This window comes from Accipiter gentilis, chromosome 28, assembly GCF_929443795.1.
Source record: "Accipiter gentilis chromosome 28, bAccGen1.1, whole genome shotgun sequence".
Classification (NCBI taxonomy): Eukaryota; Metazoa; Chordata; class Aves; order Accipitriformes; family Accipitridae; genus Astur; species Astur gentilis.
Genome location: NC_064907.1, coordinates 1,817,308 through 1,840,095, shown reverse-complemented (window position 1 = coordinate 1,840,095; position 22,788 = coordinate 1,817,308). Strand labels below are relative to the sequence as shown.

At 36.1% G+C, this 22,788-nt stretch overlaps 1 protein-coding gene across 5 annotated transcripts in view; it reads left to right on the top strand.

Annotated features, from left to right (window-relative positions):
• BIRC6 (baculoviral IAP repeat containing 6) overlaps nucleotides 1-22,788 on the top strand; it is a 186,006-nt gene that overhangs the window by 31,505 nt on the left and 131,713 nt on the right. For all 5 annotated transcript variants that reach the window (XM_049830566.1, XM_049830564.1, XM_049830565.1 and 2 more), the window contains exons 11-17: nucleotides 7,703-7,852; nucleotides 12,388-12,613; nucleotides 16,962-17,122; nucleotides 20,076-20,207; nucleotides 21,454-21,585; nucleotides 21,865-22,043; nucleotides 22,642-22,772. In XM_049830566.1, coding sequence (XP_049686523.1) covers nucleotides 7,703-7,852; nucleotides 12,388-12,613; nucleotides 16,962-17,122; nucleotides 20,076-20,207; nucleotides 21,454-21,585; nucleotides 21,865-22,043; nucleotides 22,642-22,772 — 1,111 coding nt within the window. The remainder of the gene's footprint in view (nucleotides 1-7,702; nucleotides 7,853-12,387; nucleotides 12,614-16,961; nucleotides 17,123-20,075; nucleotides 20,208-21,453; nucleotides 21,586-21,864; nucleotides 22,044-22,641; nucleotides 22,773-22,788) is intronic.

The following is a 22,788-nucleotide window of genomic DNA, read 5'->3' as shown; positions in this document are numbered from 1 at the left end:
TTTTCTTCATTGATTATTCTTATCTTTCATTTACACCCACTGCACCTCTATTTGGAACTTGATTTTTCTGCTCTGCAACCAAATTAGAATGAACTTCAGAATTCATTATTTTCATTGTTTAAATGTCTTTAGAAGCTTTCAATTTTCATTCCTTTTTTAACGTTTCAGTCACTTCACCTGGTATAATTTTTCTTACTTTTGAGAAATTAAGTGAAAAGCCATCACAGCTATTTTGGCATCAATGTCCATTAGAAGTCTGGATTTCAGGGTCTGATACTAGATCTGTCTGAAGCCTTGCAGGCCTAATATTTATGCCAAAATATGAAGCTTTGTAACTTGATCTTAAATGTTTATAAATAACTACTGCATGAAGTTCAGGAATACTAAAAAGAAAAGCAAATCAGAAAGATCAGCTATTAATATACATTTTTTATCCTATATCTTACTGTACATTTGAATAACTTGATGCAAGGAATAGGTTTTACATAATTTTTGTTGTGCTGAATCATAATCATAATCATCCTTCAGTCTTTCTGCTGTAAGTGGGTAAAATTGCTTGCTTATCTGCTAGGTGGCTGAAGATACTTTTTTTTAATTATTATTTTTTTTTAAATGCAGTTTTCTTAGGCTTCTTCCAAAATCTATATATATGCTTGTCCATATTTACTGCCACATATGGGATGGTGCCTGCATTCTGACAGCATTAGGAAGATATGTGTTGAAAGTAGAATAGCTATATTCACTGATGTATTCAACATTAATACTTCTAGCAAGTGGCTTTTAGTGCAAAGATGTAAGTGAAAATGTTAAGTAGAAGATTTGGAACCTACATGCACTGGAAATGCTTGGATGTTGTTGGAAAACTATTCAAGAATGTAAGCTGAGCAGTATATTCTTTCCTGTTTACTTGCTTGGATGGTGGGAGTAGACAAAGAGGTACTTCAGTGTCTTAGTGTCTGAAAGTTTTGGATGCAGAAGAGCCTTTTTTTTCCTGCTGTTCCTGCTTGTTGACATATTATTTTCGTTGGTATATCATATAATTTTTCCCATAGCTGCCATTAAGTTATAACTGAAAAGAAACCTCTGTGTGACTGGGTGTTTCAGGTTTTGAGGGGTTTTATGTAAAGGTGTTCTAGACCTGTAGTTGACATCATCCATCTTTGAGTTTGGAATAATTTTTCTTATCCTGCTTCAAAATGTTATCTCTTGGTGTCAGTTTAGGGTGCTTCTCTGTTTCTGCAAGGATTACCTAGAGCTGACCTCTGGGGGGAAATGTGCGAGTATATTCTTGATTCCAGTTGTTATGCAAACATAGTGGACTTTAATCTCTGTATTCGGCTTTCTTCTCTTCCCCTTGGCCAAGATAGACTGTAGTTAATATCCCTCTTAGCAGTGCTTTGTGTGTTATCATATGGGGTTTTTAAATGTTTTGTCTTGTGTCATTAGTATAAAACAGCTTAAATTCTGCTTTTGTAGCATCCAAACCAAGTAAAATTCTTTATTATGAAACTATGCGGGCAGATAGTGTTTTTGAATAGGGTTACAGCTGTAGGGTGGTCTTTTGGTGATATTTGAAGCCTATTATCTGGTGTTTAAGAGGATCAGATATAGTTTGGTTTGGATGCATAAATTTCCAGAGCTACAGTTGTCACTGACTTCTCTACATCTCAGTTTTCATCTAATTATATTTCTTTTTTTAAGTTACAGTCCTACTAAAAATCACTTAAGAAAATGGTCCACAGTATACATTTAACTTTTTTCTTTTCTTGGGTTTGGTTTGGATTGTTTCCTTAGTTTAGCTGTTCAACTGTGTTTGCCATTCAGGCAATTTTGTTGAACTTTGCTTTAGAATATGGAATGAGGTGGAAAAATGAACATGTCTGAAGTGTTCCTTTTCTTATCTAACATAAAGGTGCAAATCTCTGCTTGTATTTTGTTTTGGCAGTTTTGAAAATTGTGCATATTTGTGTTTCTGGGAGTATTTTTTTAAAAGATCATTAAGAATTGTTTATTTTCTGTCTTTCACTGCTACTGATGTTCTGCCTTGTCAAGTTACGAACTTCAGTGTCTGAAGCTCTCTGAAGAAATACTATCAAATAGGAAAGTGAGGTGGCATTTCAAACAAATAATGCTACAAAAAGTGGAAATGTTCATTCTGTTGTGGTGAAGCAGGTACTTCCCTGCCAGACTGATTGAGTAGGTGTTAAAATCTGTATGATGTGTTTGAGTGCTTGAGTTCCTTCTAGTGAGTGAAGCATTCCTGGATTATGCTCACCTAAAATTTGCAGTCTTATTCTTTCACAAATGTAGTTTTTGAATGTCTGTGTTGAGTGAAGATTTTACAATAAATCATTTCCTTGTTGGGTCTTGTTGAAAATGCTAGTGTTTGTCTCTGCATTACATCTAGCAAAAAATTTCTCAACAGAAAGTCAATTTGACTTTTAAGAAGTGGTTCTTCAGTAGTTGCCTAAATTTAGTTATATTTTCATTTCAATTATTATTTGGAAGTAGTTTGGGGAAAAGCAGGGGGGGGAAAAGAAGTTTTTCTACTTGCTTACCATAAGAACTCCACTAATTTTTTTGTTCTAGCAGGTCTCTTTTATGTCTATATTGCTTCAGAGCTGACAGACAAAAAGACCCAGCTCCAGTTGAAGCTCCATAATCAGCCTCTCATGCATTATCAATTCCTAGATCACATTGGATCAGTTCTTTCAGATATGGTCTATTTCTGAATGAGTCAGAGTTGGAAGCTGTACAAGAAGACCATGAGCACTGAATGTAACTCATCATGTACATTTGTATCTTGCTGATTGTTTGTGGTGTCTGTTTTGTGATTATTCTTTTTTTATGTTCATTTCTATATACATAATTCTCCTAAATTCTTGTCTGCAGTGTTACATTATAACAAGAGTTTTTCTAGTTGTCCTGATTTAACCCCACCCATCAACTAAGCACCACACAGCCACTCGCTCACTTCCCCCCCACCCAGTGGGATGGGGGAGAAAATTGGGAAAAGAATTAAAACTCGTGGGTTGAGATAAGAATGGTTTAATAGAATAGAAAAAGAAGAAACTAATAATGATAACACTAATAAAGTGAGAGTAATGGATAAAAGGGTTGGAATATACAAATGATGCACAGTGTAATTGCTCACCACCTGCTGATTGACGCCCCGTTAATCACCAACTGGTGATCCCTCCTTGCCCCCCACACTCCCCAGTTTATATACTAGATGTGATGTCACATGGTATGGAATACCCTGTTGGCCAGTTTGAGTCAGCTGCCCTGGCTGTGTCCCCTCCTAACTTCTTGTGCCCCTCCAGCTTTCTCACTGGCTGGGCATGAGAGGCTGTGAAAAATCCTTGACTTTAGACTAAATGTTACTGGGCAACAACTGAAAACATCAGTGTTATCAACATTCTTCTCATACTGAACTCAAAACATAGCACTATACCAGCTACTAGGAAGACAGTTAACTCTATCCCAGCTGAAACCAGGACGCTAGTCACTCCCCTTTGTCGGAGAGAGTGTTTTTTCAAACTGGAGTTTGGTATGTCAGAAGTGATTTGTCTGTGCTAATATTTCTTGTTGCAAGCCTGGCAGAAGTGGATGGCCCCAAATCTTGTACCTTTCAGTTATAACATTTTTTGCTTGAGTTGTATATAGTGTATTAATTATTCTCTGTAGCTTTTTTCTGGTTTGGTTTGGATATCTTACTTGTCTCTACCATGTCATTAGGCTTTGTCAGCCTTGCGTGCTGGTGCATTTGAAGTTCAGGAATCAATTTAGTGTTTTCAGTTTTCTGCCTTCATAGGCAATGGGGTCTAATGGGACTGGGGAGAGGTCAAGTTTTTTCCACATCAGAATTACTATTGATAGTGATGCTAAGAGATCATCTTCAAGTCAGGATCAATTTCACTTACCCATTCAGAAGTCGAGTACTGATCAGCCTGTTTTCGAAGATCTTCAACATGGAGATTTAACAGCCTACTAGGAATTTCTTCTACTGCTTGCTTGATGATGATTTTTAATTTTTTTTTCTTCCCCTAGTGTTTAGCTGGTATCATCTTTGCTGATTGGAGTCATTACTATATTTTATGAACACGGCAAAGAGATTGCCTCAAAAAAGGAGGGGAAGACAGAGTTTCTTTGGGTACTGTCCTCCTCCTCCTATTTATTTTCTTAAGCTGAATATCTCCAATCCTTTTAAACTTTCCTCAGGGGCATTGAAAGAGAACAGCCCCTTACTCTCTCCTCCCAGAAGACCTGCTCAACTCAGTCCACATGTTTCTTGGCGAGATACCCAAAATCAGGCACAGTAATACTACAAATGTCTTAGAATGGAAGAGAAGAATTCCTTAGCAGCTCTGCAGTCTGTACATACCATGTGTGCATATACACAGTGGGATGTTTGCACTTTTGAGCAGGAAATTGAATCAGGTTTATCTTCTGACTCACGAGAGCATCTTTTACAGAACTGCTGGCTAGCTGATTTTTCTTCATCCCATAATAGTGTATTTAATTATTTCTTGCTAGGCATAGTAACTTTCACTTGTCCCTATTCAATTGCATTCTATTTTTTCATAAGCTGGCATGTAATTTTACAGCTGAAATCTCCAAGAATAGCATAAATTCTGTTGGAGTGAGGTTTTGGGGAAGCTTTCTTGAGGACATTTTTCAAGTGTTCTGAACTAGTAGGTTTAGAGCTACCCTTTCTCTACAGGCCAGTGGTAAGATGAGGAGGACTATAAGTTGTCTACTGGGTAGTTTCCTGTGGTATGGCTTTATTTTCTTAATTTCTTTAACTATTCAGGTATTGTTCAACTATGCTCTTGTGTTGTTATTTGCTATTGACAATTGTGTCACTCTTCCAGGCTCCTGCCAGAGTGCAGGATACGTTCAGGATACTGAACATGTCAGCAGATTGGCTTTGACTGTAGTGGCTTGGTCTCTGACATGTTCTCTAAATTGTGCCAATGCTGCATTCCTGGAACTGATAACTGTTTTGGCAGAAGGAAGGTTCGGATTTATTTGGATGGATTTATCATTCTTATGTTCTGTTGTATATAACCCACCAGGTTCTCATGTCCAAGCAAATTACGGATTTTAAATACAGTTCAGAATTAAGTTAACAATATTTTGGATGTGTTACCTGTTATTTTCAGGAAGTATATTGATGCTGGTTTCTAATTTATCCTCCTTTGTGATCACTGAGTAAGTCAGTGTCAGCTTTCATATTTTCTTGGTAGTGCAACAGAAGCATTTATTGCCTCTGTCAAAGTGATGCAAGCAGAGAAGTTTTCCGATAAACTATTACTTACAATGTTTGCTACCTGGCTGGCATTAGAAAGCACCAGACGAGTCAGTGTTTCAGCATAGTAGTGTGTGTACCGTAAGCAAAAAAAAAAAGAAAAAAAAAGAGGGGGCAGCATTGACTTTCGCACAGATTTTTTTTTTTGTGGCACTTTACTATAGTAACTATGGTGTCTTTGAAATTAATAATTAAGCGTGCATCATCAGAAGGTTGTCTTTGGATGTTCTAGGGGAACAAATGCCTCCTTTGTGATACAGACACAAAGCCACCTGCAGGGCTTTGGAAAGCATGCATAAGCGCTAAAAATTTTGTAGCTAATAGTGTATAACTGAAGTTCAGGATAAACTTCTTCCCAGAAGCTTTTTTAAAAACAAATATGAGGAAGTGAGATATCTCAATTTTAGCACAAAATTCTTGGAAAAGTGTTGGAGACTTTAGGAATGCAGGGATTGTGACTCTCTTCCTCTTGTAATATAGATAAAATGGTAAGGACAATTTTTGCTGCTGTTGATTAGTGACAGAAACTTGGAAACTTGGTTTGAGAACCAAGGTTTTGTTTCTTTAAGACCAAACCCTACTCAACCATCTACAGAATAAGTGAGACCTTGGCATAACTTTCCTTTAGAAAAACCCACAGTTTTCTGAAGTTCTTCAGTATTTCTCCTGCTGTGAGCCATAAAACTGGTAGATGGTGCAAGTCAGTATGTTGAACTTCCATTGCATGAGGGTGTACTTTATTTCCAGGACAGATTATCTGGTTTTGATCACTGAGATCATTCTGTTCATTGATCTTTGAGCAGTAAACAGAACGGGAAACAAACTGTCTGGCTTATTACCAAATGAAGCTGTCACGGTCTGTCTTTTAATGTGTCCCTAATTCTTTTTGAGGAAAATTGTTCATTTGTGAGCTGTTTAATTTCAAGGACATTCATTATAAGTGTTATTTGTAGAATTATTTTTTTTCCTCTCCACTATTGGGATCTACTTGGGATATACTGTTCCGCACCAGGGTGAGGTAGGTTGGGGCTGAGAGAGGGGCAGTACAGGCTTCTTACTGGATCTCAGTGGGAAAGGTCCCACCAGCAAATGGCTTAATGAAGTAGCTGTTTCAATAAGATAGAATAAAAAGAGAAATATAGACAGTGAGAAAATCTCATGTCCCTTCAGATGCTGGGAGTCCTGCTTTCATGCAGCATCACCCAGACCCTGGGTGGATTTTCCCATGGCACAGACCCTGTCCATGGAGAGGTTCTTCCTTTTTGGTCATTCGAGCTATTATTATCCTCTTATTATTATGTCTTGCTAAAACAGCTATTTTATTAAGCCATTTGTTGTTGTGCCTTTCTTATTGAGATCCAGAAAAACACCTGTACCAGCTCTCTCTGTGCCTCTCACATTCTTGCTTGCTCTCTGCCTCGCTGCGCCTTTCTATTGCTCTGTTTCACTCCTCTTACAGTTCAGAACATGTACCTGCTGATTATGCTTTTATCTTGGGTTTTTATTATGTATATTATCTTAGGTTGGTTTGTTTCAGGTTACCTTGATAATTTGCATAACAGTGTTTGTCATAACATTAGTCAGATGCTGAAGGACAGTCTGTAATCAATTTTCAGAACAACTAAGGAAGGCCTACCCTAGGATTTTCCTCTCTATTTAAATCCTGCTGTTTACTGTTTTTGTAAATTCTGAAACTGTTAACAGCCTTTCCCCTCTCCCCAGTCTTATGTAAAATTGAGCATTCCCTCTCAGTGACTTCTCTCTAAATGATGTGAATGATGGGCAACTTCCTTGAATGATTTCAAGCTTCCATCAAAACATTGTGTCCGTTGAAAATTTTGGACTTGCTGTTTTGACTGTTGACCTGATCAGTGCTGTAATTCCTGGTTTGATGAAATACTGTGAAGAGCCCCTTAGTTAGGAGAGTTCGGTGAGGAAGTGATTCTTCAATTCTCAAATATTGAACTTTAAAAGGGAATTTATGCAGCCTGTACAAATGAGGTAGTGTAGGCCTTCAGCTGACATGATGGAATATTTTGTGTTTAAAAACATAATTTGGATTATGGAAAGCGTCATAATGATTATGAATTTGGTTTTCTATTAAGGTTTCCTTAGTTAATTACCCTTTAACCCCCCTCCCCCCTAATATTTTTTATTTTCCTTTGATGCCATTCACAACTCTAGTCAGTTTTCTCGTAGTTCTGTTTTGCATTTACTCTGAAAAAATTTGTAGTAGTAAAGCAAAATGAGTATTCCTGTGTAATCTTACTGGTTTCAGGTCTTGCATAATTACTGTCATAATTGTGTAGCACTTTAATTGCAAACCTGTTTTGTGAGTTTAGCTGTATGCCTGTCTAAACTTTCTTCTTTTGTTGTCTGTGATGATTTTAGGTGGAGAACTTCATTTCCTTCAGATTGGAGGGACCTGCGATGACATAGATGAAGCTGATATACTTGTAGATGGATCCCTTTCCAAAAGTGTAGAACAGTCATCAGAAGGCACCAAGCCCTTATCTAACCCTTCTAGTCCAGGCATTACAGGTAAATTGCACGTGTTTAAATGTATCATAAGTAAAAATGCTTTTGTAATTTTTGGAAGTTGCATATTAAGATGATTTTAAGTTATTTAATAGCATACTACTTTATACATTTTTGCTGCCCGAAGCTGGAGTTATGTAGTTGCTATGTGTCTATCACTGGTTATGTACAAACATAACACTTGAGCAGTTCTTGATTTAAAAAAAACAAACACTTTTGTATAACTGATTGTTTTTCTGATGTCTGCGTTTTATTTAAGTGTGGCAGACAGGGAAAACCATGTAATTGTGCAAGCACTGAGCTTCCCTCATAGTTTAAAGAGGCTTGAGCACTTTATTTGGAATTAAGATCATATGTTTGTTATGTAAAATTGCCTTAAAGTTTCATGCAGAAGGGGTACAGCTCTACTTAAACTGTACAAAACATGTATTCAACAGGTATTGTTGCACACAGTGATATTGATGCTTTTTATACTTCAAGCAGTGCAGCTGCTGTTGATAAATCAAGATTTTGATGTGAATTCTTGGATTTATTATTTTTTTTTAGCAGTTTGACTGGATTGAGCTACGCTCAAATACTGCTGTCATTTACCTACTAGTTTCCTTCCTGAAAAGGTTGCCTGCCCTTGGACAGCAAGAAATAATTTTCTGATTGTCCAAATTCTATTTTTACCCTAAACATCATATTTAGGTCTTGTCTTTACTGTAGTTCTCATATACCAGTCGCACCACCAGTCTGCTGCCTTTTGTAGTATCCTGGCCCACTTATGTAAAATAAGATGTTGAGTGAGAGGGTTGTTCCTTTTGTAGTCAGGAAGAAGGGGAAAAATGTGAGGGGGCTCCTCCTGCGTGTAAGGGAGAACAGTGAGTATGCAGGTTGTGGGAGCTCCTTTGTGGGCCTCTCAATCTTTTCTCAGCCATCATTAAAGATGCTTCAGTGTAGATAACTTGCTAATAAAACTTAACAACAAATCTAATTTTGCTGGTTAAGCCTGAGGAAGATTTGAGTCATGCCGAGGTTTTAGAAGTGCACATATATATATAGTCTTGCTTTGGGTTTTAAAGTTTATGAGAAAGCTGTAAAACTATGGTGACTTTCATTTTGTTTTAACCTGCAATTGTTGAAGATAGAGACACAAAGCATAATTATTTTAGTTGGGTTGGTGTTTGGAGGTTTTGGTCATGTCTGTTGTGACAAAGAGGGATATACTAGGAATAAATGACCTAGAATACAAAATACAAGAATAAATAATATAAAGCATGAAGATAAAGCAATGATACAATGGAAATCATTCATGTAGCTATGGCTATTTCAGAGAAGTGATGTTAATTTTGTGTGTGCATGTGTGTGGTGGGGGGGGTGTCTTTGCCTGCAGCTGCAGAGGACAAAAAAAGCTGGGAGAGGACTGAGTTGGCAGTACAGGGACTGGTTTGGGTTATGGCATCTTTGTTGTTGACAGGCTACTTGCTGTCTTTCTTCCCAAACCCCTGCTTGCTGTCAGCCTTATAACACTCTAAGTTGTGTTGTGCTGTGTTTGAATGACCCCTGATTTGACTTCACAAGAAGCGATCGAGAGGGAAGGAAAAGATGCTGTTTGTCATATTATCTGTAAGCAGCAGTACAAAGCAATAAAGAAAACATGAATATCCAGGACATAGATCTGCTTCAATAGATGCATTCCCTGTAGTAGCTTAGCAGCAGATTTAAGTGACTTCCAATCAAATGGTAACTAATGATTAGATTGATCATTACTGTTTAAATTCTGACAGTACTTTAATGGGCAAATTTTTCTTGTTTTTTTCTTGTTCTCCCCATGCAGCCTTCAGTATAGGCTTGAATATGGCTTATTGGAATAAGAAAGGGATTTACTTACGTATAGACTTCAAAGTAGCTATATCTTTAGATTGTCCACAAGTGGCAGGTCCTCCTTTAAGTAGTCATATAATTCAGAGAGTAGTATTGCTTGATCTTGGTCTGTAATGGCTTCAAAGAGTTGTTGGATACACAGTAATGATCAGATAAATTGACTACTGTTCTGCTGTGGCATCAAACTGAGCCACTAAAAACTGTGAGAGAAGCTTAATAGTCACAGGAAGCCAGTGCTGAAATGAGGGGGCTGGGGCGAAGAGTTGAAACCAAATGGTAGTTGCAGAGCTCTTAGTCTGAACTATCCAGGTTAAGGATACTAAAGTCAAGAATACTGGATTCTTAGCATATAATGTGTGAGTGATTGCTAGGACTGTGTAAACATTTTCTAAGTAATGAAGCTGTCAGCGTGTGTATGGATCATGATCAGATATTGCCCCCAACATTTATAACATCAGCATTGCTTCTCTTTTAATCAAAGTACTAAACAGGAGAAAACCCCTTTTCTTCTCCTTTTGTCTTAGCATGTCTTTCAGACAGAGACATAACTCAACAGAAAGCTTTCTGTTTGGGGAAATGAACTCCTAGGTGGATCTGACTGAGCATGAAATCTTGATCTTTATATCTTGTTCACAGCTGATGACAGGCAGTGGCAGGGTGTTTTTATGAAATCACTTTAGTGTTTCTGAAACTGCAGCTAAATGATGCTGTAGTCAGCATAAAAACCACAGCAACAAGCACAAGCTTTTGTCCATATGTTGTTCATATGTGTTGTGGGTTTTGTGTGTTTATTTTTCTCTGTTAGCATTCTGGAATGTATTTTCTAAATTTTATTTTCTAGCTTGCATTTACTACTTGGATGCATTTTAAATTGTATTGTTTTAGAAGGAAATATGTTAACCTTACTGAGTTGTAAATCCTACATTAGGTTAAAATTGTTATTTCCTTTTAAGGAGTGGAGGTTTTTTTGTGGTAAAGTGATCTAAAATAATTTTTTCAGAAGTCAGTTGAAAAAGAATATTAGTTTTCCTGTCCAGTTTAAAACGTTTTTTTCTACTGAAAGTTTGCTATTAGAACTTCAGCTTGTCGTAACTCACTATTACAGTTTAACAAAAATAATGTAATTTTGCAAAAGAAGCCAAGTATACTTGACAGCACTGGAAAGCCAAGTCCTTCATTTTTCAATTTTAGGGGTTGATACCACATTACATCTGTTTACTCTGAATTTGTAATTGTTTTTATTGAAGGGGGAGGGAGAATGAAGCAGAAAAAATCCAGTCTACTCAAAGATAGAGTTCTTGCACAGTTTGAGCTATGATCTCACTTCTCTTTGCAGTGTCATCTAGCTAATGAGGTTCACATTTGTCAGTAAAAAAAATGGAGGTGTTTATTATTGAAATAAAATTTCTAAAGCATTTCTGATTTCTAATCTCTCCAGCATTTTCCTGCCTCCTAGGGTGAAAAGTAGAAAACTCTGGTGGTTGCAATTAGAGTGACTTTTTTGCCTGACTCTGGGTATCTCATCTTGAGCTTCTCCACTTGTCAGGAAGAATTGCATGTGCCTTTCTACTTTCAAGCTGAAGGATGAAATCTTGTTGTTATTCTGTTTTCAACCAGGCTTGCTTTGCAAGATAGTCTCTAGGTTCAGACTTTGCTGGGGGGGTAGTATTTGTGTTGGTGGGGGTTTGGGATTTTTTTTTTGTCTCCTGGGGTGGTGACAGTAGTTGTCAGGTAGCAAACTTTCTCCTTTTGAAAACCATCATTTATTTACAAGTAAAAGATTTTCTCAAAAATGCGTTTTTTTAAGAGAACGTGCTTGAAATAGAAGAAAATTGACATTGTGCATATCTTACTTTCCCTCAGTTTTTCAATTTTAATTTTTGTCTGAGGAAACCTGATTATTTTTAGAGTTCTTTTGTAATGTTTCTTTAGGTGTTTGTCTCCCTGGGATATTTTAATTTTCAGTACTACTTCAATTAATATCCTTGTTTCCTCAGAACAAGATTTAGTATGAAGGCAAGAAGCCAAAATACTTGTCTAGGCCCAGTGTCTTTTAAGTGCAGTATGTAAAGCACATTTGTTTTTCACTTACTCCTCTTTTAAGCTAAATTGGGAGCCTTCCAAAACATTCTAGTAATCCACCATAAAACAAGTCTATATTGATAAGCAAGTGCCAAACTAATGTTTTAAACAGTGATTAAAATGGTACAATTGCATAGTGATTCCATATGTCTGTTTTCATGAAATATAAAACTTCCCTATTTTTTTTAATCTGAGTCACCAATGGTATTAAAAAATCTTTTAATCAGCTTTACATCATCAAAGTATAGCTGGCTAGTTACTTTTCCCCAATGCTTCTGGTTGAATCCCAGACAGCATGCTCAGAGTGCTCAGTACTTAGAAAATTGATTCCAAATGAGCTGCCTTCAAAGGATTCTGTCTTCAAGGCTAGGGTTGTTTGCTTGTGTTTGTTTTTTATTTTTGTTGTGGTTGTTGTTTTATTTGTTTGAGGGTTTTTTTGTTTGGTTTTTTTTGGGGGGGGAGTGTTAGAAACTTCATATAACATGTAGTTAATTTTACCTATAGCAGTTTGGATATATTTCAAACTGTTTATAGGGTGTTCTGGAAAAAATATCTGTGTAGTAATTAATGTATGTTCTGTAATTATTCAGGAGTTGATCTTTTGGTGGACCAGCCATTTTCCCTTGAAACACTGACATCCCTTGTGGAACTGACCCGTTTTGAGACCTTGACACCACGGTTTTCAGCCACTGTCCCTCCCTGTTGGGTAGAAGTCCAGCAAGAGCAGCAGCAAAGGCGTCATCCTCAGCATTTGCACCAGCAGCACCATGGGGATGCAGCTCAGCACACTCGAACTTGGAAGCTACAGACAGACAGGTAGGTAGGGTAAAGGTGCAGAAAGAATCATGTGTGTTGCTTAACTAGTTCATATAGCTGGTGTAATCGCAAATTGCATGCAATTTAATTGTTTTATAAGTAGTGTGCCAGTTTAAGAACGTGTACTTTCAAAGATGATAATACCTATTTGGTAGTTTGCATTATAGGTCTTTGTGAGACTGCCAGAGTCGGTTTAGTACACCTTGAAACAAATTGAAAAATCAAGTTTTGAATTTGTGTATTTTTGTTGGCCAAATGTTGCCAATCACTATATAATTAGACAAGCATATTTACCAGAATTGCAGATATTCTTGATTGTTTCTGTAAAAGTCTCATTCACCCTTTTTATGCATACACACATTCATGGTACATTTTTTAAATTGGAAAATGCAAGCTGCTGGTGCCAGTATGACTAATTAGTTGTCCTAAATAGAATCATATTATTTTAAAATGTGAGGATAGAACCTGGATTTATGTCTGTTTATGTCAAGTTAAATCTTTGTGTGAGACATTTACTTAAGCCAGTATAGAGCCCTAGCTGTGCTAAAATTTAGGCAATATTTTCATTGAAATGAACAGCACCGACATGGTATGTGTAGTACTTCTTAGTTTTTTACATGTGGCATGAGACCTTGGAATACCTCTGGGATCCTAAAGACTAGAATAGCAGTGTTGCAGTCTCCTTGAAGAGTGGCTTAAAACCCACCTGCAGTAGCTTTGCATAGTTTTTTCTCAAAAATGCTTGGAGAAACAGAATACAGATATAAGTTGTTGTGTGTTTTATTAAGGGACGTGTGTAATAAGGCATTACAGGTTCTTTTGGGTCAGGCTGTTGCGCATCTGTCCTGCTGATGTATAAGATTTGGATAGCAATATAGAATCTAAATGCCCATCCAGTGGAAACAATGAAATAGCTGAAGGATGCTAGGGGAGCTAGAGATCATATGTGGGGGGAAAAAAGCTTGTCGTATAAATAACTGAAAGCTAGCATGTGATAATGAAGTATTCCAGGTAAGAAAACAGGTCTGGAAGGTAATAGTTGCAGGCATTTCTGGGGCTGACACCTAACGTGAGCAGAACTTGCTTTAATTAAATGTTCATAAGCTACAGATAAAAACTTGCAGTGTGTTACAGGCTTGAAAACCTTTATTTATCTTGTGGTTTTGCTTTGTGTAAGTAAAATATTCTGTATGTAACAAGTAGAAAGGAGGTGATTCCAAAATAACTTCCAGTTAACTATTTATTATCCAGTGTGTTCAGCAACAGTTGAAGAGTAAAAAGCTACCAATATGAAGATATAAGGAAGCAAACAGTGAAGGTAATAGCTGTTAATTGGAAGGTGATAGGTGGAACATTAGTTTATGAAACAGGAATATAAAGAGGTAAAGTTAAAAGTTTTGGTTTAGTACTAGAAATCTTTGACAGCTGCTAAATGATTCATGATGAAAATGATTAAATTACAGTCCCTTTTTTCGTAGGGAACAATATACAATCTTAAGATTGAGAGCAACATTAGCTCTTAATGAAAAGTTATCTGGGAAGAAACTTTGATTTCTGGATTATTTTGTTGGTCCTTAATATGAGGTTCCTTTTATCTCCTTTCTGAGTGTCTCATACTGATTCCTATGAAGAGGTGGGATTACAGGTTTAGATGGATGAGTAATGCAATTTGGTAAGGTAATTCTTTTGTTTCTCAAATAGAAGGAGATAATCCTATAAATGTATTTTAGGGAATGGCATTATATTACATTCCTGCTCTTTCAGTTCTACTTTGTTATTTTGAAAAAGTCTGTGTAACAAAGAAAACAGAAAAAGCAGACTCTGGTTTACCTAATGAATTATCTACATATCAGTATTTCCCCTTCAGTGGTAATTTAACTGAAATGTTAAATTGGGTTAATCCTTTGAAAAAAAGTACATGAATTCTTAATGTGCTTTGATAAAGCAGTGACATGTGAATTTCCTGGTTTTTTTCCTCAAATTTATATAGGAAATATTTTGGGTATTAGTCTTATGCAGACATATTTGAAAATATGTGAAAGAAGGAAGAGCTACATACTGATGTGCTTTCCAGTGTTTAAACTCTGGAAATAGGTCTGCAGCTCAAAGTTCAGTTGTAGCAGAAGATCAAACGTTGATGAGATGTTCTAGAAAAGGAGTGAAGAAGTATGCTGGAAAAATATTTCATAGCTGTGAGCATGACAATATATTTGCATTTAGAACAGTCTTGATTGTATATTCTTCTTTAAAAAGATGCTATAGATTTAGAAGGGTTTCAAAGGTGAGAAAAGCTGCTGAAAGAACTTGCATTAGATTATCAGAGAGAAGTGATATTTAGGATGTGTATGCCAAAATATTGAGAAAATAATAAGGAAGTAAATGAATTTTTTTGCTTCTTTAAAACTTTATACATGAGTAAAGAGGATGCATTTAAACAGATCTATGAGAAATTAAAAAAAAAAAACCAAAACATTTGAAGTGGAGTTTTTCAGTCATCACAGAATTAGTTTGTAAAGTTCATTGCCACAGGTATAAGATGATCTCTTCACTGTTGGATTAATGCGAGACCTTCATGGAGGGTCATTATTCCATACATGCCTATCGAGAGATACTTAAAACTTTCTTTGGGGCATCTGCTGCTGAATTCTGTCAAAAATAGATTTCTCGGGTAGACAAGTAACAGTCATAATTCAGTATGGCAGTCTGTGTCATATGCAACATATGGACTACAAAAGACTACTGCAGACTGGTTTATTATTAATTTCTGGTTTTGTACCAGATCTTTAACTAAAACTGGGTGAGCAGAATATTACTTAGTCTTTCAGAAGGTTTGCTCCTTTGAATGTCTCATTCGGACCATGCATTGCATGACACCTGTAGGAATACTCGGACATAAAAAAACACCTCCAAACCTCTCCTTGTTTTGCACTGGGCTACATATTCTCCAAGCCAGAGGAAAGGCATGAGTGATTTGAAGTTTTTAGTGTTACATTTGCTAACAGAGGGGTTTTTCCCCTGGAGTTGTAGGATAAATTTTCATTATATTTTAGTTACAGGAGATATTTGTACAGTTAGCTGAAAATTTTTTCACTATGGCTTCTTAAATCATAACTACAAGTTCTCTTCTGTCCATCTTTCACTTCTGACCACCTTTCCTCCCCAAATCACTGCTTTTCTATGTTGCTTGTTCTGGAAAGCTGGTGTCCAATTTCATGTGTACCTGGAATCTGTTATAATTGTATTATACTTGGCTGAGAGAGATATGGTCATCACAGATATTACTGAAAAAAATGCAAATAATTAAATATATTTGTACCAATCCTTAATCTATTTTAAAAACAGTTTTCTGCACAGTAGTTGATGTGTAGCATATTTGATTTAAAATACCTTTTTGTAATTTAGATGTTAGAAAAACATCTAACCAATTTTTATAGCAGCATACTCAGTTTCTTAATGTTCTCAGTTATACAATTAAATAATCACAGGCTATCAAAGTTACTACATTTTAAAAAATCATTTACTGATAAATTGAGAAGATCTGGAAGTACAGTTATTTTAAAAAGGTATACAAATGTGACAATTGACCCATGATTAGTTTTATTAGAATTGCTTTTTGGTTTGAACTATTTTTTGCAAACCTTAGTGTATCAAATTATGGAACTGGTCACTGAGAGATAGTTATTATGTCAAGTTTACACTTTCAGTGTAAACCAAAGTTGGCTTCAAAAGGAAAATATGACTCATTAAAAGAAAGCTGCACCCATTTTGCACAGCGCAGGCTTCTGAGTGTGCATCTGGTAAGCAGCACTTCTCATACTGTATAAATTATCAAATGTATTTAAAAAAATAATTTGAGGCTAGTACTTTGAGTCTCCTGCATGTGGCTGTTGTACCACTGGGAAGCGACAGTGTTTAACCCTTACAAATGGAGAAAGCCAACTTAAGAGATTGCAAGTAATTACTATCATGCTTTTATATACTTCACTGATCCTTTTTTAATGATTTCCCCCAGCCATTCCTTTTTTCCTAGAAATGAGTAACTGGTATTTGTAGTATTATCAAAACAGTACTGTAATGAAGGTAATAGGGAATCTTTCCACAGCTACTATTATCTGAACATTGATTTTCCCTCTCTTACCATTTGGCTTTTAATGTGTTTTTCACAAAATGAATGTTGTTAACTGCAACTTGAGACTTTTACTTCAGAAATTCATGTAGATAATGCAAAATAAGTTTTTCTTCTTGTTAAAGAAAGTGTGTGTAGATGGAAAATGCACTGGATAATGCTGCCTGCTTGATCTGAATTTTCTCTGAACACTGAGTCATTGTCGTCTTTTTTTCCTGACAGCAACAGCTGGGATGAGCATGTCTTTGAACTGGTTCTACCAAAAGCCTGTATGGTTGGACATGTGGACTTCAAATTTGTTTTGAATTCAAACATCACAAATATTCCCCAGATTCAAGTGACTTTACTGAAAAATAAAGCTCCAGGCTTGGGAAAAGTAAATGGTAAGAAAGAACTTAAGGTATCTTTCAGAATATTATTTCTTTTCTCAAACTCATTATTCTTTGTGATATATATTAGAAGTGCTTGAAAATGTGTAAATATTTAGGTTTTAATTATTTCTATTTTACTCTATTTCTCAGCATCGTGGTCTGTTTTCACTTACCATGTTTGAATGTAAATTGGGGAAACAAACTGGGTAAACAGTTTCAAAATCCTGAATTTTATACAAATAAAAGTGCATAGTTCAAAAAGGTTGAATTGAATTATTATGTACTGCTTGAATCCTACAGTCATTAAAAAAAAATATGCTGTCAATTGTAAATCATCCTAGAGATTGACTGGTGAAACAAATGGGGCTCTTTTAAGTTTGTGATATATTTTTAAAAAATTACAACAAATTATTCCAAGTCACAGAAGGAAATTATTTGCCAGTGCCTCTGGGATGCATAAGAGAAAATAGGAAGGCTTTTTTTCATGGCAGCAGATAAAACCTGGCTTCCTTGGGAATTCTCTCATCATCTGCCTCATTAACTAAACTATGTGAAAGCTGCAGTATGATTTCATCTTTTGTTCCTTGCTGCTTTGACAGGGTAGTCCAAAGTTGTGAATGCTTTTGCCTTGGGAAGACTCCTAGCTGGACTCTGCATCTTACTAGCTCTCGGGGAACCTGTGAGGGGGTAGCATAAATTGAAAAGTCACTTCTTTGATGTGGAATAGTTTGTGCCTCCATTGGGATTTTCCTGTGGTGACAGTGTTCATTGCATGTCCTTGCTGCCCTGTCTGCTAGGGATGGAAGGTATTGCATGTGGCGCTTCCTCTTATTGAGGTATTAATTGGTTATTTTCATCTGGCAACCTCTTTTTGAAAAGCTTCTAGGAACTCGGTATTTCAGAGAAATCTTGCTGTCGGATATTATTAAATTGGTTGCTGGATATAAAATGTGTTGGGGAGAATCGCAAGCATGATTATAAAAGCGCGCTTTTTTTTGGTCGTCTTCTATCTTTTTTAAATGTTAAGTAAGAACACCCCAGTTAAATAAGGGTAATAGAGCTGTAAATTTTAAAAAGGAATGCAGGCATCCAAAGATCATTGACATGCTTTCATGCAACTTCTCACTCTGTAGCATCCCTCAGTGTTTAACAAGAAAAAAGTGTGCTGGAGATGCTCTTTAAAGAAATCCTATAAACTGGTGGTTATCCAAGAATAAAATATTCTAGCATACTAATATTCTTGGAGAAAAGTGTATTCTTTTAGGACACAAGATGGTTTAAGAGTTTTAACAGAAGTGCTAGTGGTGACTGCAGGACAGCAGTCAACAGGTGTTCTTGCAGGTTCTTCCTTTCTTTAATGCTTGAAGTAAAACCTTAATTTTAACACGTAGCAGAATTTTGTTTTATCAAAGCAAAAAATAAGACAGACAGTGCTTGTTGCTTTTCTGAATGGAACCTGCTTTGTTTTCAGCATGAATTTTAGAACTCAGTCCATTTGCAGATCTGGATGTCAGAATTAATCTGAAAATCTTTACCTGTGAAACAAAACAGTAGAAGAAAAGCTAAACTTTTTTCCATAATGTTTCTGTTTTAAATACTTCTGAGCAAACAGTTCCATGAGTTGGTAATTCTTTGAAGACATTTGATTTGGCTGTGAAATAGATTGCCAGAGCTTTCTGTGGATGCTTCACAGTACACCATACTGCTCATAAAACATTACAGAGCTCTTCCAGAAAGTGACATTTCACTTGCTCCACAGTACACCATAGCGCTCATAAAACATTACAGAGCTCTTCCAGAAAGTGACATTTTATTTCCTTAAATGCAATATAGTGGAATTTGCTTTTTTCTGTTATGGATAGGGTGGAGAAAGCATGGAGTGGAGGGCCAGGGTATACATAGGCAGTTTAGAAAGGGCTGGGGGTTGTGAGAGCACCTGTGAGGCAATGTTGGCAAGGTCTTTGTTTCTTTTTGATTCAGTAGGATTAGGGAGCCTCAACTAGCCAACATGCTCTCAAGTGTTATTGCATTGTGGTTGTTTCCTACCCTTTTTCATTTTCTTTGGTTTTGCAAAAGGACCTTAGTGACATTTGCTTTTTTTGTATGCACTCTTGAATGAAGTAATAGAGTACTAGTGATTTCACTATAAGGGAAGACAAACCTAGATAATTTATATCTGTGCTGGATATTAACCAAAATGTTACAATCCCAGGGAGAAGTAATATTCAGAATTGTTTGGTGGCTCTTGAAAATGTATAAAATCTTCAGATTGAAATACAGTTATGACTCCCTGCTTCCCTTCTCCCCTTCCGTAAGGGGGAGAAAGGAACTAAAACTTTAAGATAATGAGACCCGAGGAAGATGTGTAGGGGAGAATTTATTCAGTCATTTTTTGTATGACAGGAACCCTGGAATCAGTTAAATATGTAGTGCGTAATAACAGGAAGCCCAGAGGCAAAATTCTTCTGGTTTGGAACTAAGATTTTTGATCTGGCAGTTAATTCACTGTATATGCTTCTTGTTCATTTGCTTGCATGTCCTCTCCATCTATCATTCATGACAATCATTTAATTGAAAAAAGAGCTGTACTTAGGTATTATCAAAATAACGTCTGATGTTCACCAGGAGCAATCCAGTTATTTTCAGTTTAAATAATCAAACTTTCAATACCGGAATCTAATTACTTAGGAGTAATCTGCAATTGATTATTAGGAAAAAATAATTTGGATGGAGTTAAAGCAAAGTAGGCTGTTTACAGGTCATTCAAAGAATTTTTTTTAACTGTTTGCTGCAACTTCAATTGCAATCCTAATATCAAAAACATGCCTCTGTATATTTGTGGTTCTTATATTAAAAATAGTGGTTTGGGCAGAAAGCTGATGAATTTGCTATGAAAACTACTGCTTCTTTTTTCTGTGAGCCTTAAGCGATGTTTATGAAATCTTGCTAATATTTTTATTTCTAGAAGCAGCAGTAGATAGACAGATCACATTTCCTTTATCTCCAGCTCATAATATTGAAGTGGAGAGAAATGGAAAACCAGGACTGGTTGAATTCAATGAAGAAATGCAGTATATGGATGTAGAGGAACCACAATGTAAGTTTTATTTATCTTGTTTAAAATATGAGCTTGCTTTTTGCTTTTTTTAATAATACACGGGCATTTCTGTGCAAAAATTTCTCAGCCATTTAAAATAGACTAATTTCTCAGCCCTTTTCAATGTTGCCACTCTCACTGGTATGTTTACTGTACGAGTTGAAAGTTTAACACAAGCACATCAAAAAAACCCCCCCAAAACCTACTGCAGAGATTTGGTGCTTAAAAGCAGATTAGTATTTATTTGAATTTAGAAATAAAGTAGATTGATGTGGCACCTTTCTAACTTAAACTCTTAGCCTGTTTCAGCAGTATTTTGCTTGGTTTCCTTATGTAGTTTTAATAGAATTTTTCCTTGCGTATATACCTGTTTTTTGTAGAGATTGCTGCTGTAAACCAAGAAAAATAATAAACAGCTAGTAAAGAATTCATAACTATTCATGTTGACTTTCAGCCACATCAGAGTTGCTGTGCCTGTTTTTATAACCTTTTTTATTAAGCACTACTCTTTCACAAAATCTGTTAGAGATACTCTGAAAGGCAGTCAGATTGGATCTGAGTGAGGAGAGCTACAGACTAAAAATTGGTAGTTGGAGTGAATCAGTTCCAGATCTATGATTCTTTCTCGTGGTCCTTTCAACAGTCTTACTTTACACCTTTTCTTTCATGTGATCAGGCTTATCTAGAGCATGACTCTAAAGGTCCTTTCCAACCCATTCTATGACTCCAAGAAAGGTGTTGGAAAGGTTGAGGGGAGGGATCAAAGGCATAATAAAAGAAAAAGGCTGGAAGGAGGTGTTTCATGCTGAGAAAGAAGCAGCAGATGAGCAAATGATAATTTCAATAATTTCAATATACCACAGGAGAAACAAATAGTCTTTTTTTTTTTTTTTTTAAAACAGTTCTGTCCTGCTTCAGAAAAGACCCAGTGAGAGTTGTGGATCAAAATGTATTGGTTCATCATTTTATCAGTCGTGTATATTGTGGCTCTGATGAGAGCCAGTCAACCTACATATTATCCATATAATATAACTGAAAATACTTTGAAAACTGTTATTTATATTTATTGATTTCATTGGAAAATGGCTAGAACTCAACCTCAAGTAATTGTTAATTTTTTGATATAGCGTTTATATATATTTAGTTGATAAGAGTTTGACGTGGTGTATTTTTAACCCATGCAAATGATCAGAATTTGTGACTTAATTATGAGTAATTCAGGTCCATATTACTCACGTTTTTTAAGGTCTTAGATTGTGTCCGTTTCTGGAGGAACACAAGGAAGATATACTTTGTGGTCCAGTATGGCTGGCTACTGGACTTGATCTATCAGGACATGCCGGAATGTTGACACTAACAAGTCCAAAGCTTGTTAAAGGTAAACCAGTTTATTATGCTATTCACATGAAGTATGTGTGACTGAAGTGCATCTCATACTTCTGTAGTCAGACTTTGGTTTGTATTTATTTTCACATTCACAAATTTTGCTGTATAACAATAGTGTGTTACCTTTTCAAACTGATGCTAAAGTACTGTAATTACTGTAGTTGAGCTCTGCTTGTACACTATGTGAAGTTGAAATCCGTTTACAACTTGCCCTAGTAAACTATGCAAATTCCTCCCCCCCCCCCCCCTCCTTTTTTTTCCCTACTTTTAGGCATGGCTGGTGGCAAGTACCGCTCATTTTTAATTCATGTTAAAGCAGTGAGTGACAGAGGAACAGAAGAAATCTGCAATGGTGGCCTTAGACCAGTTGTTAGAATACCATCTCTAAAACCTCAGACTAACAAGGGCCATTCCCTTGCTTCGTTGTTGGCAAAAGTTGCAGCAGGCAAGGTAATGAAGAGCCAAGAAAGACATCTGTGTTAAAGTTGTAGAATTGGTATGATTTATGTAATCTGAAAACAGAACAGGTGTTAGGACAATTAAGATCCATTAAAAATTACTTTTTTAAGAGCTGACACTGTGTTAACACCTTCAAGAATCAGTGTTCAACATCTCTAAGTAGTTTCTTCTGTGCAAGTTTAGTTGAAAAGGTCTGTTCTGCCACTTTCCCGTTCTGAGCACTTGTTTTCAAAACTTCTGTTTCCATGAATGTTTTTAGTAGCTGATAAGCCTCATCCTTTTACAAAGATTTTTTTGTGTGTGTGACTGTGTGTATTTTAATCTTGATTGTTGTAGTTGTAAGATTGGATGATACGATGTGCATCTTGTGGCATTATTAGAATGGTTAGAACATAATAAATTATAGAACCTTATTAAATTTTATGTTCTGTATTAAAGAAATCAATGAATAAAAGTAGTCTGGTTTTAGTATAATGCTCAGAGTGAGAGATTTTACTGAACTGCGTGCATTTCACTGAACAAGCTTTACAAAATGGAGCAGTTAAAACCAATCTGATGCATGAATTATTTTTTCCCCTAAAAAAATCAGGAAAAGCCATCTACCAAAATTGAAGCCACTAATTCTTCAAGAAAATCAGATAATCTGAGAGGCTGTGACTTACTTCAAGAAGTCTCTGTAACGATTCGAAGATTTAAAAAAACTTCCATTTCAAAGGAAAGGTTAGTAGGTGTTTTT